The sequence below is a fragment of the Mastigoproctus giganteus genome, chromosome 6 (genome assembly GCF_048544385.1).
Source record: "Mastigoproctus giganteus isolate SK-2022 chromosome 6, ASM4854438v1, whole genome shotgun sequence".
In the NCBI taxonomy this organism is placed as follows: Eukaryota; Metazoa; Arthropoda; class Arachnida; order Uropygi; family Thelyphonidae; genus Mastigoproctus; species Mastigoproctus giganteus.
In genome coordinates this window covers 14,127,685-14,144,262 of record NC_143580.1, presented here as the reverse complement: position 1 = coordinate 14,144,262, position 16,578 = coordinate 14,127,685, and the positions used below count along the sequence as shown (strand labels likewise).

Below are 16,578 nucleotides of genomic sequence, written 5' to 3'. Positions count from 1 at the left end.
CAGCAAATTTTACAAAATGACTTCGATGCTACAAAGACTTGTACACCAAGAAAAAGAAGAGATGACTTCACCAGACTTTTTTATTGAAATACCTAAATAAACAGTAAAGCTTTTTTCTCATCTCTCATGATGTTTCTTTTTCATTAATAAAATTTTTGTAATATTTTTTAATTCAAATCCTTTTAATCGGCTATAAAGTGCAAATTGTTTATTGATTTATTATAATTTGTTTATAGACTGTTTTTCTCGTACATATTCACTTAAAACCATTATAATTATACCTCAATCAGCACAGTTTCACATAACACGGAAGAGTTTCGGTACCAATTATCAGTGCTATGCAGGGTATTGCTGTATTTATTTGGGTAAAGGTTGCATCTAAAAGAACTTTTGGCATTGGTTTATCATTAGCATAAAATATGTAGAAATGCAGAGTGAAGCTGCTTAAATTATTTGCAGGTAGTTATACATAGAAAAAATGAAAACACATTTTGTATGTTACTTTTTGCTTGATGTCAGTACTGTACTGTACTATATGCATTATATATTGCGGTATAGAAAGTCAGTGTTTTTGAATTATATATTTCAGTATAGAAAGTCAGTTTTTTTTTTTTTTTTTTGTTCAATTAGGTATGGTTATAGTATGCCTATAATTTGACAAATTCTGAAATTCAGCAAGGCTCAGGTCCCATGGCTTCTGGATTTCAGAGGTTCAAATGTATGTCGCTGATATTTAAGGATTGCTTCTTAATAATTTGGTCATTATTCATGTATTTATCTCGGTTAAAAATTGCATTTTGAAATTTATTTTTGTTCATATGCATTTTGTCTTACAGCCAAAGCCGACCAAAGGAAAAATGCGAATTCACTGCCTTGAAAATGTTGATAAAGCACTTCAGTTTCTTCGGGAACAACGTGTGCATCTTGAAAATCTTGGTTCTCAAGATGTTGTGGATGGTAATCCAAGACTTACCCTCGGCTTAATTTGGACCATTATTTTACGTTTTCAGGTTAGTCACTTGTTTTTTCTTTCTTTAAAGTGAAATAATGAAGAATGATGCTATTATTACAGGTACAAAACCCAAAAAAAAAAGAGGCAGTTTTAGACTTGGGTGTTGTAGTTTTTTGCACATTTTCAGTTATAAGATAATAAATCACGTAGTCTAAGATGAATTGGCAAATATATAGTTAATATAGTCTGGCATAGCATGAAATAAAATACAGAAAAAATGTGTAGCTATCAGTTATTTATTCTTCCTATATGAAAAATATCTGTGACATGTTCTTACATATTTTCTCTACTTTCTAATGTAAGGTAGTAAAAGTATCCTGAGAAGAAATAAAATATGTAGCATATACATTGTATGTGAAATACAATATACAGGGTGATTCAAAATTATATATGAACACTTTGAGAGTTGCATTTCCAAAGATTTAATGAATAAACATAAAGCCAAATTTTTTACACAGTTAGTGGATGTGTGGAAATGTGATACATAACAAAAGTTAGTATGGAATTCCTTTTATATCTTCTCTCAAGGCTGGAAGTGTTCTGGATTTATAACTGTATTCTTTATCTTTAAAAGTGTAAAGTCCAGAGATCTTGGAGAGTATTCATGAGCACTTTCTTGATTGCCTGTTTACCATTTGGGAAACTCAGTACCCATGTTGTCATGGACTTTTGTACATGCTATATGGATATTGAAGAATGTCAGAAGGTCATATCCCCACCATCTTGCTGAAAGTACACTTCTGTGTCTGGAAACATTTCTTGGGCTAAGGTAAAGAAAGCCTGTGCGAGAAGCCTGGAAAAGTTTGATGAAATTTACTGGTAAATGTACTTTGCCATAACAACATTTGTATTGTTGCTCGCTCGGTAAACAGACGGTGGGTGTTATCGGTCAGGAGTAGAAATTGAATCCCATGGGAGCTTGAAACCCTCCCGAAGTGGGGGGGGGTAACCTGACCTTTTTTCTTTAGAATCACTAATTGAATTAACTAATTGAATCACAAACAGGGTCATATTGGAAGTTCTGGTGTTGTAAAAAATGTTCGTAACGTAGTTTCACTGGTAAACTTTTTCGAAGTTTGCCATGCTTCTCGTGTGGGCTTCCTTTGCCTTTTTTTTTTTCTTAATAAACAATTTATCCACTAATCCACCAGTGATTCTAAAGAAAAAAGGTCAGGTTACCCCCTCCACTTCGGGAGGGTTTCAATTTCTACTCCTGACCGATAACACCCACCATCTGTTTACTGAGTGAGCAACAATACAAATGCTGTTATGGCAAAGTACTTTTACCGGTAAATTTCATCGAACTTTTGCATGCTTCTCTAGTAATAGAATAAATAGTTATTTCAATGACTGAATGATTGCTGTAATCAATTATATTGACTATTAAAATAGTTGATTATGAAATAAAAGAAACAAAAGTAAAAAAAAAAAGAAATGTTGGTGAATAAAACTGAACTAATGTTATCAAAACTAAAGCATAAGTTTTGCATTACCGTGTGTGTGTGTGTGTGTGTGTGTGTGTGTGCGCGCATCAGCCACATTTCCAATTATACCTTTCCATTTAATTATCAAAAATTGATTATTTTGATTTATGCCATCACTATTGTATTCACATTCTCATGTACATGACTTCTCTAATATTTTGATACTTCTGGAACTAATTTAAAATGTTTTTATCCTTCTCAACTGTCAGTTGCATATTCTTCATATTATTCATTCACCAGTTTTCCAGAAAGTATAAGAATGTTAATTAAGTACATGTATTAGCTATAAAATGCAAATATTTTTTATACAAATTTATCATGGCATCTAAGATGTATAATAAGTTAAAGTGCATATACAATATGTAGTTTTGAATCTAACCCCCTGTGAGCAAGTCCTTGGAATTATGGCTGGTTATGTTCCTCTAATGGTATTGTTAAGTTGAAAGAGATTTTTGTGGAAAATAGGGAGATTTAGGGTCCCAACCATGGATCTTATATGCAAATTTCAATAGATTTTTTTATACACCACTGTGTTTTTAAGGCCCAAGGAGAGTGCCTAACTTCACTGCACCTCTTTATTGTAGCAATTTTACCATCGCAATAGTTAGCAGTGGATTTTTTGTGGCATTGTACTGACTTGATCTTCAAAATGTGTGTGTGTGTGTGTGTGTGTGTGCCAAGTCCACATATCTTTTTTCCATGACCACAGCCAGGTATAAATACAAATAACATTTGTATATATGTCTAGCAGTGGTTGTGTGTTAATGCTTTTCCTTTCACTTTTAATGTTACAGTCTCACTTCTGTTTCTTTACAATAGTATTTTTAGTATTAGTAATTTTAGTATTTTTACAATAGTATTTTCAAGTCACAAAGGAGGTTAGGCAGGCGAAGGCAGATTACGAGAAATCTTTGGCAAAGGATGCAAAGAAAAACAGCAAAGAGTTCTTTACTTATGTAAACTCTAGAAGGAAAGGGATGAATCAGATTGGACCACTTAACATAGATGGGTTGACTATTGATGATCATGCTCAGGTAACTGATAAACTTAATGAGTATTTTGCATCTACATTCACACATGAAGAGTTATTCAATGAGGGGAGTGTCAGAAGTTTATCAAACTCTAACAGGGAGCGAAGTGATTTTGTAATAACTGAGAGCAAAGTGGAGGAGAAATTGTTGAAGTTAAACATAAGGAAGGCACCTGGCGTGGACGGGATCTATCCAGTTATATTAAAGGAGGCAGCAAAGGAAGTAAGCAAATCCTTAGCTATAATTATGAGAGCTTCCTTGGACTCAGAGGAGGTCCCCATGGACTGGAGGTGTGCAAATGTATCATCAATTCCCAAAGGGGGTTCAAAGGGTGAGACAGGTAACTATAGACCTGTTAGTTTAACTTTTGTTCCGAGGAAAATAATGGAATCACTGGTTAAAGAAGCATCGAAGGATCATCTAGACAAGACTGCAGTAATAGTTAAGACACAGCATGGGTTTTTTAAAGGGAGGGCTTGTCTGTCTGACCAATTTGATTGGATACTATGATGTGGTTACAAAGGAACTGAATGCCAAAAATAATTTTGATATCATATACTTGGATTTCAGGAAAGATTTTGATACAGTTGTACATGGAAGACTACTGTACAAATTGGAGAGGTGTGGTATTAAGGTAAGTTGCTACAATGGATAAAGGGATGGTTGAGTGAGAGACAACAGAGAGTGGTAATCAATGGATACCGCTCTTCGTGGACAAATGTTATTAGTGGAGTTCCTTGGGGTTTGGTATTGGGCCCATTGTTATTTTGTATATTTATCAATTATATCGATGAAGGTATATCAGGTTTAATGTCCAAGTTTGCAGATGATACAAAAGTTGATAGGGTTGTTAGCAACAGTAAAGACAGTATGCTACTCCAATTGGATTTGGTAAGTTGGGCAAATGGGCTGAAAAGTGTCAACTGAAGTTTAACATTGACAAATGCAAAGGACTGCATGTGGGTAGCAATAACCGAAGAGAAACGTGCCAACTGTGTGGTACTACACTCAGGGAAGTGGAAAGTGAAAAAGACCTGGGGGTAATTGTGCAGTCAAATATGAAGTTTGCTGAGCAGTGCAGAAGGGCTGCCAGGTCCGGTCATGGAGTCTTGTCAATGATACATAGGAATTTTGCTAGCAGGGACAGGGACAGGGAGGTGATTATCCCATTATACAAGGCAATGGTCAGGCCACACCTAGAGTACTGTGTACAGGTCTAGAGGCCTCATTTTAGGAAGGATGTAGAGTTGCTAGAACGAGTACAAAGAAGGGCAACAAGATTGGTGAGGGGAACAAAGGGGTGTTCTTACCAAGAAAGGCTTAAGTTCTGCAAATTGCAGCGCCTGGAGAGTAGGCATCTGCGAGGTGATCTGATTGAGGTGTATAAGGCCTTGAATGGGTTAAGGAAGCTGAATGCTGATGGGATTCTTCCTCTTGAACCTGAGGGGGCACAGATTCAAATTGAGGAAAGACAGTTGTAGAATAGATGTGCAGAAATTTGCCTTTAGCCAGTGGGTAGTTGATTGGTGGAACAGACTTCATCTTTTTTTTGTGGAAATTGATAGCCTAACTAAATTTAAGGCTGAGCTGGACAGGCATTTGAAACAAATGTAGGGGTGAAATGGGAGTTTTTTTTTTTCTGGCTAATGCTGCATAAGCGTGCTTTCTTTCCTCGTATGCCTATGTTAATGTTAATTACTTGGGCACTGAACCTTTCTTTTATCAGCCATTTTTAAAGATTAGTTAAATCAAAAATTCTTAAAAATCAACAAATGTACACTGTAGAATCAAAAATTCTTAAAACATCCATGTACACTGCACATGGATGTTTACTACTGCAGTGCCTTGTTAAACACTAATTGTGTGATACATGTTTTGTTGTATGCAGAATGGGGTTAGGACCGTGCCATAAGTGCAGGTCTGATTGCTGTAAGTATATTTTTAAAAATTAAAAAAATATATATAGTGGGTAATTTGTTAATGGGATAAAAGTGCTGATTGATATAAAGTCAATCAAAATAAGTTGAGGAATGCCTGTATACACTGCCCCTTACCATTAATGTCCAGACACTTGCATATCTACAAATAATCTTTATTTACAGGAAAATTAATAATGCGTGCTGAAACCTTAAGTCTTTCTGAGAGTCTCTAGTATCTGTGGAATGCTCTCCACCAGTTTTTTTGTAAATGTTTTCTGATATTTTCTGCCATTCTGCCTTCAAACTGGCAACTAGTTCACTCTGTTTTTTTGGGTGGGTTCTCCTCACATGCACCTGATGATCTAATTCATCCCAGAGATTCTTTGTAGGATTGAAGTTAGGGTGTTGGGCTAGCCAGTCCAGCTTTTTGACACTTGTGTCCTTAAGCTAGTCTACTACAATGCGAGCAGTATGATGTGGAGTGTTGTCCCACTGGTACAGGCATGGGCCATATCTAATGTGCCTGTGATATAGGTAACACATTATTGTCTGGGACATTTAGATAAGAGCTCAGCATTACTGGGGCTGTTTTTGAAAAACAGCCCCAAACACTACTTCTGCTGAATTTCATTGTTGGAATGATATAGTCTGGCAGGTAACTTTCTCTGGGCATCTGTTACACCCAAGCATGGCCATCAGACTGGTAGATCATAGACCATAACTCTTCGCTACAAAGTACAGTTTCCATTGGTTTGTGGGTCCGAGAATGGCAGGCCTTACACCAAACTAGATAGCGTTTGGCATTAGTCAGGGGGTGATTAGTGGCTTGTAGGCAGCTGCACAACCATGGTAACCCATATCATGCAGCATCCTGTGCATTGTACTGGTGCTAATGTGCCCCAAATGTTTCACTGAGGGCCTGTGTCTGCTGCAACATGTCAACCTGTGTTCCAAGCAGATGATTCTTTGCAAGGCTCTCTCCGGTCCCATCCTTTCAGCTTCAGAGGTTTTCCAGGTCGTTTCATGACAGTTTCAGTACTAGTCTTTCATTCAGATCACCAATTGTCAACCCAGGAATATTCACTGCTGTTAATGTCACATGCAGACAGATTGCTTATGTGGCACTCTGTTATCATTCCATGCTGAAAGTCCATCATGGTATCTTGCATTCACAATTTTACTGCTGTCTCCTTGAAGGCCTACGAGCATATTTATAGTTGTCTGACACATGGTACTTGGGTAAGATGTATAGGTTTGTGCTATCAATGGAGATAGCACAAAGCAAGAGGAGGCATTCCACATAATTGCTTCAAAATAATTTTGTGAAAAGCATTTTGTGTAAGCTATCTTATGTTGCCAATGACAGCAATTACTTCTTTGTAATGTGGTTTTAAGGAACATCACGGACTCAATGGAGGGTTGTCCAGATAGTTCAAATCAACTAATATTAGTTGTGATCATTTTGTATAGTTTGTTTAGCAACCTGTTATTATTCTTTATACATTACATAAATGTAATTTGTGCTTTGGAGACTGGAGGAATTCTTAAAAGCCTCTAATTGGGATTATAGTTAGCCATCTTTAGGGAGAGGAATTGGGATTTCTCCCTAGGAACTATTTGGGATATTTCTCCCTAGGAGCTATTTGGGATTCTTAGGTCTGTACAACATGCAAATTGATTTGTGAATGTACAATAACCCCAGGGGCTCACATCTGGTGAGTATGGGCTTGGCACACCCAGGGTCCTGAGCTGGATATCATCATTCTTCTCTTTCTTGGTGATTCCTTTCTACTTCTCTCTCTCTCTCTCTCTCTCTCTCTCTCTCTCTCCTCTCTCTCTCTCTCTCTCTCTCTCTCTCTCTCTCTCTCTCTCTCAGGGTAACTCGGGAATTTTTTTTTTTTGGCTGGTGCAGCATAAGCCTCAGTCTTCCTTGCCATATAACTAATAATAATAATAATAATAATAATAATTGTAGAGACATAATACACAAAATTCAGTATGGCCTTAGTTTGGTGCACTATATAAATCATAACAATCAGTCATATTTCAGTGCTCTGCTCCATGACCTATGCCAAAATTTCACTTTACAGTATTCATTTTACAGATAGTTATGTATAACTATCTGTAAAATGAATGATTTTACAGATAACATGTGATAATGGTAAACCACTTCATTTGAATTTATTCCAAACTATTTCTTCAAGCAGCCATTATTTGATGTTTGACTTTAGCTTACCAAATTTTGTATTTATGTTATGGCAATGTTTTGTTGCACATATATTATTTTTGAATTGATTAGGCAATTTAATTAAATAAAATGGTTAAATAGAAATATTTTTTAAATCAAATATCCTTAAAAATGTCTAGTTTTTGAACAGTTGCTGTTTTGGGATGTTGTACCTGTAAGTCAACCCTTCCCTATCTCTTCCATTATGCAGTATGATTGATGACTTTTGAGGTTATGATGAACGTCGTGGCGAGATCCAATATTCCTTACATTTCGAGGGTATAGCTCTAAAACGGTGTTCGCAGGCCGGCCGCTAGTTAGTACACCGGACCGAACCTATTGGTAACTCTCTAGGAGGCTTCCGGATCAGCTAGTGTATAATCTTGCTACCTCTACTCTGCCAGATAGTGACTGGAGGGAGTCCGAGTAGTGTGTATGTGGGGAGCATTGTCGAGGCCACGTTATGTCAAGGATCTGGGTATATTCTTACCACATGTACGTCATATCCAAAAATTTCATTACTTCATACAGCATGTCTCACCCACTTTTTCTTACTATTGAATACACTATGAATTGTCAAAATAATAGAGCAAGCTTATCTGCGAAAAGATCTAAACCTCCCAAGCACTTCCTAATTCATTTTACAAATATACGTGGTCTCAATTCTAATCTCAACGATGTCCATTTCCACTTGCAGTCTGCCAAACCCCATGTACTTTTTCTGACAGAATCTCAGTTATCGGTTGATTCAACTACTGCTCATCTCAGATGCCCAAATTATTCGCTGTATGATTCCTTTCGCCTCAAAGGTGGTACTTGTGCATATGTCCATTCTGATATTCCCTGTAAGAGACTTGGAAATTTGGAATCTCCTCTCTTTGATCTTTTCTGGCTTAAAATCTCTCTACCTCATTGTATCAAATTCATCTGTTGTCTCTACCGTTCTCCCAACTCCACTAATCACTTGGAGCTCTTTGACTTCCTCTCTTTGCAACTTGACTTTCTCCAGTCCAACTTTCCTAACAGTGAGGTAATTTTCCTTGGTGATTTTAATGTTCTCAACTCCAGCTGGCTTCCGTTTTCTAGTCATACCGACCCAGCAGGTCGAGATGCTGAGGCTTTTGCAATTACTAATGATCTAGCACAGATTGTTCATTTACCTACAAGAATTGGAACCTTTATCTCATGGCTATTCCCAACCTCGTGTTGTTTGGCATTACAAGAATGCAAAATGGGATGACCTGCGAGACTTCTTTTCTTCTTTTCCTTGGTTGGATTACTGTTTCAAAACTTCTGATGTCAACATTTGTTCAGATCGTGTCAGTGAAATTATTCTTGCAGGAATGGAATCCTTTATCCCACACTCCACTTTAAAATCTCGTCCTTTATCTAAACCTTGGTTTTCCAATAAATGTGCTAAGGCTGTTCAAGAGAAGAATGTTGCATATCATAATTGGCTTGTTTCTAATTCTTCAGATTCATTTTCTGCCTACACCAAAGCTCGCAACAATTGTAAAGCAGTTATCAATCAGTCCAAACTGGAGTTTGAACAGGCTAAGAGTAGAAAACTTGCTTCTTGCCCTAATGGTAGCCGAGCATTCTTGTCCCTTGCCAAAGCTATTGGCCGCAACTTTTGCCCATCTCTGCTCCCACCTCTGTCCAAACCAGATGGTTCTATTGTCACTTCAGCCAAGGATAAAGCTGACCTGCTAGCATCCCATTTTTCTTCCAGCTCATGTATTAATGATCTTGGTAAAACACCTCCCACCATTCCCAACACACTCCATTCAATGCCTCTTGTGGTCTTCCGTCAAAAGGATATCAGAAGGATTTTGATGAATATCGATGCTAAGAAAGCTCCAGGTCCTGATGGTATTTTTCCACTTGTTCTCAAAACCTGTGCTCCTGAACTTACTCCTATTCTTTGCCGCCTTTTTTCACTTTCTTATTCCAAAGGTGTTTTTCCTTCTGCTTGGAAATTTGCTCATATCCAGCCAGTTCCTAAAAAGGGTGACAAATCCCTCCCATCCAATTATCGTCCCATTGCAATTACTTCTACTCTTTCTAAAGTAATGGAGAAATCAATTAACCGCCAACTCTTAAACTACCTAGAAACCTTCCGTCAGTATCGATCCACTGGTGATATTCTGGCTTATGTTACCCATTTATGGACTAATTCAATGGAAAGGTTCGGTGAAACACAGGTAGTTGCTCTTGACATCTCAAAGGCTTTTAATCGTGTTTGGCATAAAGGGCTTCTAAACAAGCTTCCATCTTATGGTTTGCCAACTGTTTTTAGTAATTGGTTATCCAGTTTTCTCTCTGATCGCTCACTGAGGGTGATGGTAGATGGCTCACTGAGGGCGATGGTAGATCGCTCACTGAGGGTGATGGTAGATGGACCTTCTTCCATTAACTGGAAATCCAATCCATAGTTTTGCTGATGATAGCACATTGCATTCCACTTTCCATTTTGAGAAACCTTGTCCTGCTCAATCAGCTTCAACTTCTCGAAAATCTGCTACCAATTCCTTAAATGCCGATCTTCAGGTAATTCTCCAGTGGGGCAAAGACAACTTAGTTGATTTCAACCCTTCTAAAACTCAGTCTTGTCTTATATCTCTCAATAAGGATTCTTTTGCTCCTATGCTTATCTTTAGTGACACTCCGATTTCTAGGCAAAATGATATATCTCTCTTGGGGATTACCCTGACTTCTAATCTCTCTTGGCACAAGCACATTACAAACATTGCTTTCTCTGCATCTAAAAAACTTGGTTTTCTCTTTCGCTCTCGGTGCTACTTTTCTTCCAAACAGCTGCTCACTCTGTATAAATCGCAAATCCGCCCTGCCATGGAATATTGTTCCCACATCTGGGGTAGTGCCCCCAAAACCTCTCTCAAGCTTCTTGATTCCATTCAGAAGAGGGCAGTTAGGTTAATTAATGATACATCTCTAACAGAGTCTCTCCACTCGCTTTCTCATAGACGTACTGTTTCTGCTGCATGCCTCTTCTACAGATACTTCCCTGGGCACTGTTCTTCTGAATTGGCTTCTATAATTCCTGCTCTCTCTTTCAAATCAGTCCAAACACGTGCCGCCACCAGCCAACATCCATTTACTGTCCAACTTCAAACCCACAGAACCAACTTTTCATCTTCCTCATTTATTCATTCAACTGCCGTTTTCTGGAACAACCTTCCTTCATATGTATTTCCTGAAAATTACAATCCACAGAAGTTCAAGTCCAATGTCAACAAATATCTTCTTTTGTCTTCTCAACCTCCAACCCAAGCACGGTACTAAGTACTATAGGTTCTAATACCTCTCATGTTTGGGGTTCACATAAAAAAAAAAAAAAAAGTTGTCATTTTTTATAGTGATGTTAATAAATTAAAATCATGTATTTTTCATTATTCTCATTATAAATTTTTATGGATTCACATTTTTTGTATTTATGAGTTTGCGTTTTTAAATTTTAAGAAATGATATTTGAAAGAGCTTTTAAGCAGAGGAATGCTTATACATGAAAACGTTTCCAGAAGTAAATTCTCTGTTGGACTATTCTATGAGCCACAAGTCCTAGACAAGGCACTGATTTTTTTGTAGTGTTTATTGATTCTTGCACATAGTTAGTTTTGACTATTGAACCATCCAGATGACATCCTAACATTGTTGAAAGAGAATCTCTTGAAATTGTTCATAAGGCAATTTTCCTTACATTCCATTTCTTGAATTTTTCATTGCAAATAAAATCAATAAAATTGGAGACATGTGATATAGACATTTAAAATGAAAATTCTTTTATTCAAAAATTTATGAAAAAAAATATTTTTTTTTTTCATTTTAAATGCCTGTAAATCTTAATTTTATGGATTTTATTTTGAAACAGAATTTAAAGATTGACATATATATATAAAAAAAATTCCTATGATGGTAAAATTATAAAGGGAAACATAATTTTGTCATCTACCTAAAGGGTATGGTACCAAATTCATCTGATTATTGAATTTGAGGTGTGTTAGACTATTCATATTTTTGGATTATTGACTACACTGGGTGAGCTGTCATTGTAGTCACTTTTGATTATGGATAACTGTGCACCACCACAAATATATTATGTAATGGGGAAGATCCATAACAATGTACACAATGATCCAAGCACTAGACATTAAGTGTCCATTACTAGAAGATATTGGTATCTTCCATTTTCACATATAAGGCAATTCCTTATCTAGTGTCATATCATGACACTAGATTATAGCTATTTTTGCTTTCATCTGGTGGAAAATACTGTTAATACAGGAAAATATTCTTAATGTAATTAATATTTATATAGTATATTAACCAAGATCCTGTTCTTAGAAAAAAGCATGCTTGGAGGAATGAAATTTTGAATCTTCATGGTTTCCATTTTATCTTTGGAAATTCTGCCCATTATATGTATCACAAAATACTGGCAGTAATTCTTTATCAGTGTATGTAGGCTGGTCATGTATATGATCAATGTTATCAGTCTCTGAGTGCTGCTTGTATGTATTGCACTTCTTTATAATACTACCTGAGCTCCTGAAAAAGTGAAGTTTTGTTTTATATTCTGATATGTCCTCAGCCCAATTTTCAAGGGTTTATACCTTCATCATAATTGCATATGACAACCAATGAACTAGTGGCCCAGTGAACAGTGGGTTTTGCATTTTATTGTGTTGTAATATGTGCATTAAATAAATAAATAAATTAATTAATTTCCATGTATATTCAATATGATTTCCGTGACCAGACGAGTTTATCACTTCATTGTAAATTTTTTTATATGTACTGTACTGTTTGCATACGTTGTCCCAAGGTGTCACAGCTAGTTCTTAGTTTCCCATATGTAATTCATGCATAATGAAACACTGTCCACGTTTCAGTCAACAGGTGTTTACCTGGCTTGATCAGCAGTTTCTGTAATGATGGTTTAAATTTTGAAGACAGCATGGCTGACACATTTAGAGCACAGAGTTAAATCCTCAGCCTCTGAGGCCACTGGAAGGGCAGTTTGGTTATCACAGAAATGATATTGAAGTGGATATGCAGCAGCAAGTGCAGTGTACAACAATACAATTTTGCTGGACTTCAAGAGAACTAGAATACTTAACTCTCTTTTGCTATCTCATGCATGTGTGTGAAGTGACTTGCTATTTTATATAAAGAAAATTGTAGTTAAAACACCACTATAAATAATATTTATTCTTGTTACAACATCCTGCTTTCAGCATTCAGACTATATAGACCATGCACACTTAGTTTTATTTTTGTAACATGAAAATTGTGTTAGTCTAATGCTGGTTAGATATTTTAACTTGTATTTGTCCTTTGAGGTTACCATTCAAAATTTTTTAATCATGCAAATATTTTCCAAAAATTTATTCATTTACATAACATACTATAACAAATTGCTAAATCATGATTATAATAGAGGTGTATATTCTTTTCAGTAAAGAATGAATTACAAAATTTATTCAAAACGATTTCTGCTATTAAGACTAGATTTTCTAGGATAATTAGTATGATATAAATCAACAGCTTTTTTTTTTTTTTTTGCTTAATTTAAATGGTTAACAGTAGATCAGATTAGGTAACAGTAAGTTAATTTATTATATTTCAGATCCAAGATATTACTATAGAGGAAGTGGACAATCAAGAAACCAAATCAGCAAAAGATGCGCTGTTATTGTGGTGCCAAATGAAGACTGCTGGGTATCTCAATGTAAACGTGAGAAACTTCACAACAAGTTGGAGGGATGGACTTGCATTTAATGCTTTAATTCATAAACATAGGTAAGTGGCATGTAGTCATGAAACAACAGACTATTATTGACTATAAAAAGTTTGTGGCCTTCAATGTATTTTTACATAAAACATGCAAAAAATGCTTTTTCTAAGAAGAAAGAGTTTTACACAGATGACACATATTTGCCTAATGAGAGCGAGGCTCTTTTTTATGTTGTTGTAGAATGACAACTCAAGCTGTTGATTTAAAATGCTTTTTCAATGGAAATTTGGAAAAGGTTTGCAGTATGTATTGGCAGTGTTAATTGGCATATTTAAGTTAAGCATGCCAAAAAGTTAATACAAAAATATATTTAGTAACATGCTCTTGATCTATACAAATACTTACATGTTGCTATCCAAAAGTTATGAGAATGTGTATTCTCATAACTTCCCAGATGACTACTGGGTATCTTAATGTTTTTTTTTTTTTTTTTTTTTTGATTTGGTTGTTGTTGGCGCATCGGCTTCTGTGGCCATATTGCACCTCCCAAGGTTTTTGCAGTACTTTGATCCAAGCCCGAGGCGGGAATCGAACCCGCGACCTTTGGGTTGCCGGGCAGGTACTTTACCCACTCGGCTAGCCCGGTCGGCTATCTTAATGTAAGTGTAAGAAACTAAGAAACTTCACAACAAGTTGGAGGCTGAATTCAAAATATACACTCTCATAATTGAGAATTTATATTTTGAATTCTTCTTGGAGTTTACCAACAGTTTATCCTTGTCAGGTCTGATGCTACAAATACGTGGTTAAATACAAAGGGTGTTCTGTAGAAGATGCAGTGCCCTCACACCAGAAAGCTCTTAATATTTAATTTTTAAATTTATAATTTTTTTTGCCACAGAAAAAGGAGACAAAGACTTCTGAAACATATGGCTGTTTGAAAATTGGGAGAAAACAATGCACTGCCTGTCTTTGGCTAGAAGCAGTCGTCAGACTGGTGGTGCTTTAAAAGTGCCCCATGAAAATTTGGGCTTTTGATAAAATATCTCCTCCTAAACAGCTTTTGGGCTGTTTGTAATGTGCTTTGTGTTTCTGACACTTTTCTATCAAGCTTGAAACAAAAGTTGATGCACATTCTTTGTTTTTCTGAATTGCTCATTTCAAAATTTTATAAAGTATGTTTTATGGGTATTCACTTTACATATATGACTATCACAACAAAAAATGGTGTACAAGGAAACTCTCACAAAAGCATATTCTGTCATGAACAATCTGAAAAAATTCATACTGTTATTAATAGCAATGTTATGTGACTATTCTCATAACTTTTGGATAGCACCTCATATGTGCTATATTCATTCTTCAGGAAATTTCTTAAAGTTGTTGTGATCCTTAGATTTACTACTGAAGCTTGAAAAACAGTATTGATCTTAATGAGAATGTGGTGAGCTGGATAGATTGTATCCAGCTTTAAACTTTGGAAAACCACCACTATTTCTGGACATTTAAGGTGCCTTCTCCATAAACACTGCTTATTGTTTTAATTGCATAAGTAGTCCCTCAGTGCTTTTGAATTTATAGAGTATGCATTGATATTTTTTCACTAATTATTTATACTTAAAGGAATTTATTCTTCTGTTCTTCAACGTGCAAAACACCATGAAAATAAGACAGGTTAACTTCATTTTAACATTAATTGATACATTATATTTTTTTAAAGACTTAAAAAAATTATATTGTTTTATTGTTGCATAAAATTATAGCTTTGCATTGTTTTATTGTTGCATAAAATTATAGCTTTGTATTGTTTTATTGTTGCATAAAATTATAGCTTTGTATTGTTTTATTGTTGTATAAAATTATATTGCATTTAAATATCAGGTTGGAAAGCCAATTAATATTTAACTCATCACTTTCATTTTATGTTAGGAATTTTCTTGTTAACATATTACATCATGTCACTGATTGAGTGGAAGAAGACAGAGAGTGGTTATCAATGGACTCTGCTCTTCATGGACTAATATTATTAGTGGAGTCCCCCAGGGTTCGGTGTTGGGCCCATTGTCGTTTTCGGTATTTATCAGTGATATTGATGAAGGTATATCAGGGTTAATGTCTAAGTTTGCAGATGATACAAAGGTTTGCAGGGTTGTTAATGACAGTAATCATAGTACACTACTGCAACAGGATCTGCAAAAGTTGAGCAGATGGGCTAAGAGGTGGCAACTGAAGTTTAACATTGACAAATGTAAAGTACTGCGTATGGATAGCAGTAACCCCAGAGTAACATATCAACTGGGTGTACTACACTCAGGGTAGTGGAGAATGAAAAGGACTTTGGGGGTAATTGTGCAGTCAGATATGAAATTTTCTGAGTAGTGCAAAAAGGCTGCAAGAGTAGCTCGTGGTGTCTTGTCAATGAGTTATTCTTGCAGCCTTTTTGGACAATCACCCCCTTATCCCTGCTAGCAAAATTCAGGAATTTTGCTAGCAGGGATAAGGGGGTGATTGTCCTCTTGTATAAGGCAACAGTCAGGCCACACCTTAAGTACTGTATACAGGTCTGGAGGCCTCATTTTAGGAAAGATGTAGAGCTGCTGGAACGAGTACAGAGTAGGGCAAAGAGATTGGTGAGTGGAACAACGGGTTGGTGTTACCAAGAAAGGCTTAGGTTCTGGAAATTGCAGCTTCTGGAGACTAGGTACCTGAGGAGGTAATCTAATTGAGGTGTATAAGGCCTTGAATGGATTGAGCAAGCTGAATGCTAATGGAATTCTTTCTCTTGCTCAGATTACTCACCTGAGGGGGCATAATTTCAAATTGATGAAAGACAATTGTAGAATAGATGTGTGGAAATTCGCCTTTAGCCAGTGGGTGGTTGATAGTTGGAACAAACTTCCATCTGTTGTAATGGAGGTCAGCAATTTAAATAAGTTCAAGGCAGAACTAGACAAATATTTGGAGTGAATGGATGGGTGAAATAGGAAGGGTGTTTTTTTTTTTTTTTTTTTGGCTGATGCTATATAAGCTTGCTTTCTTGCATCATTTGCCCTACTAATGCTAATCTTAAAATATTCATTATATTTCAATAAGATATATTATTTTTTTCCTTCACAAGTAATTTTGTATCATATGACTAATGAATGG

General features: G+C 36.0%; 1 protein-coding gene across 7 annotated transcripts in view; it reads left to right on the top strand.

Annotated features, from left to right (window-relative positions):
- LOC150083961 (spectrin beta chain-like) overlaps positions 1 to 16,578 on the top strand; it is a 419,401-nt gene that overhangs the window by 195,443 nt on the left and 207,380 nt on the right. For all 7 annotated transcript variants that reach the window (XM_090375838.1, XM_090375834.1, XM_090375833.1 and 4 more), the window contains exons 4-5: positions 837 to 1,010; positions 13,324 to 13,496. In XM_090375838.1, the coding sequence (XP_090231964.1) occupies positions 837 to 1,010; positions 13,324 to 13,496 (347 nt within the window). The remainder of the gene's footprint in view (positions 1 to 836; positions 1,011 to 13,323; positions 13,497 to 16,578) is intronic.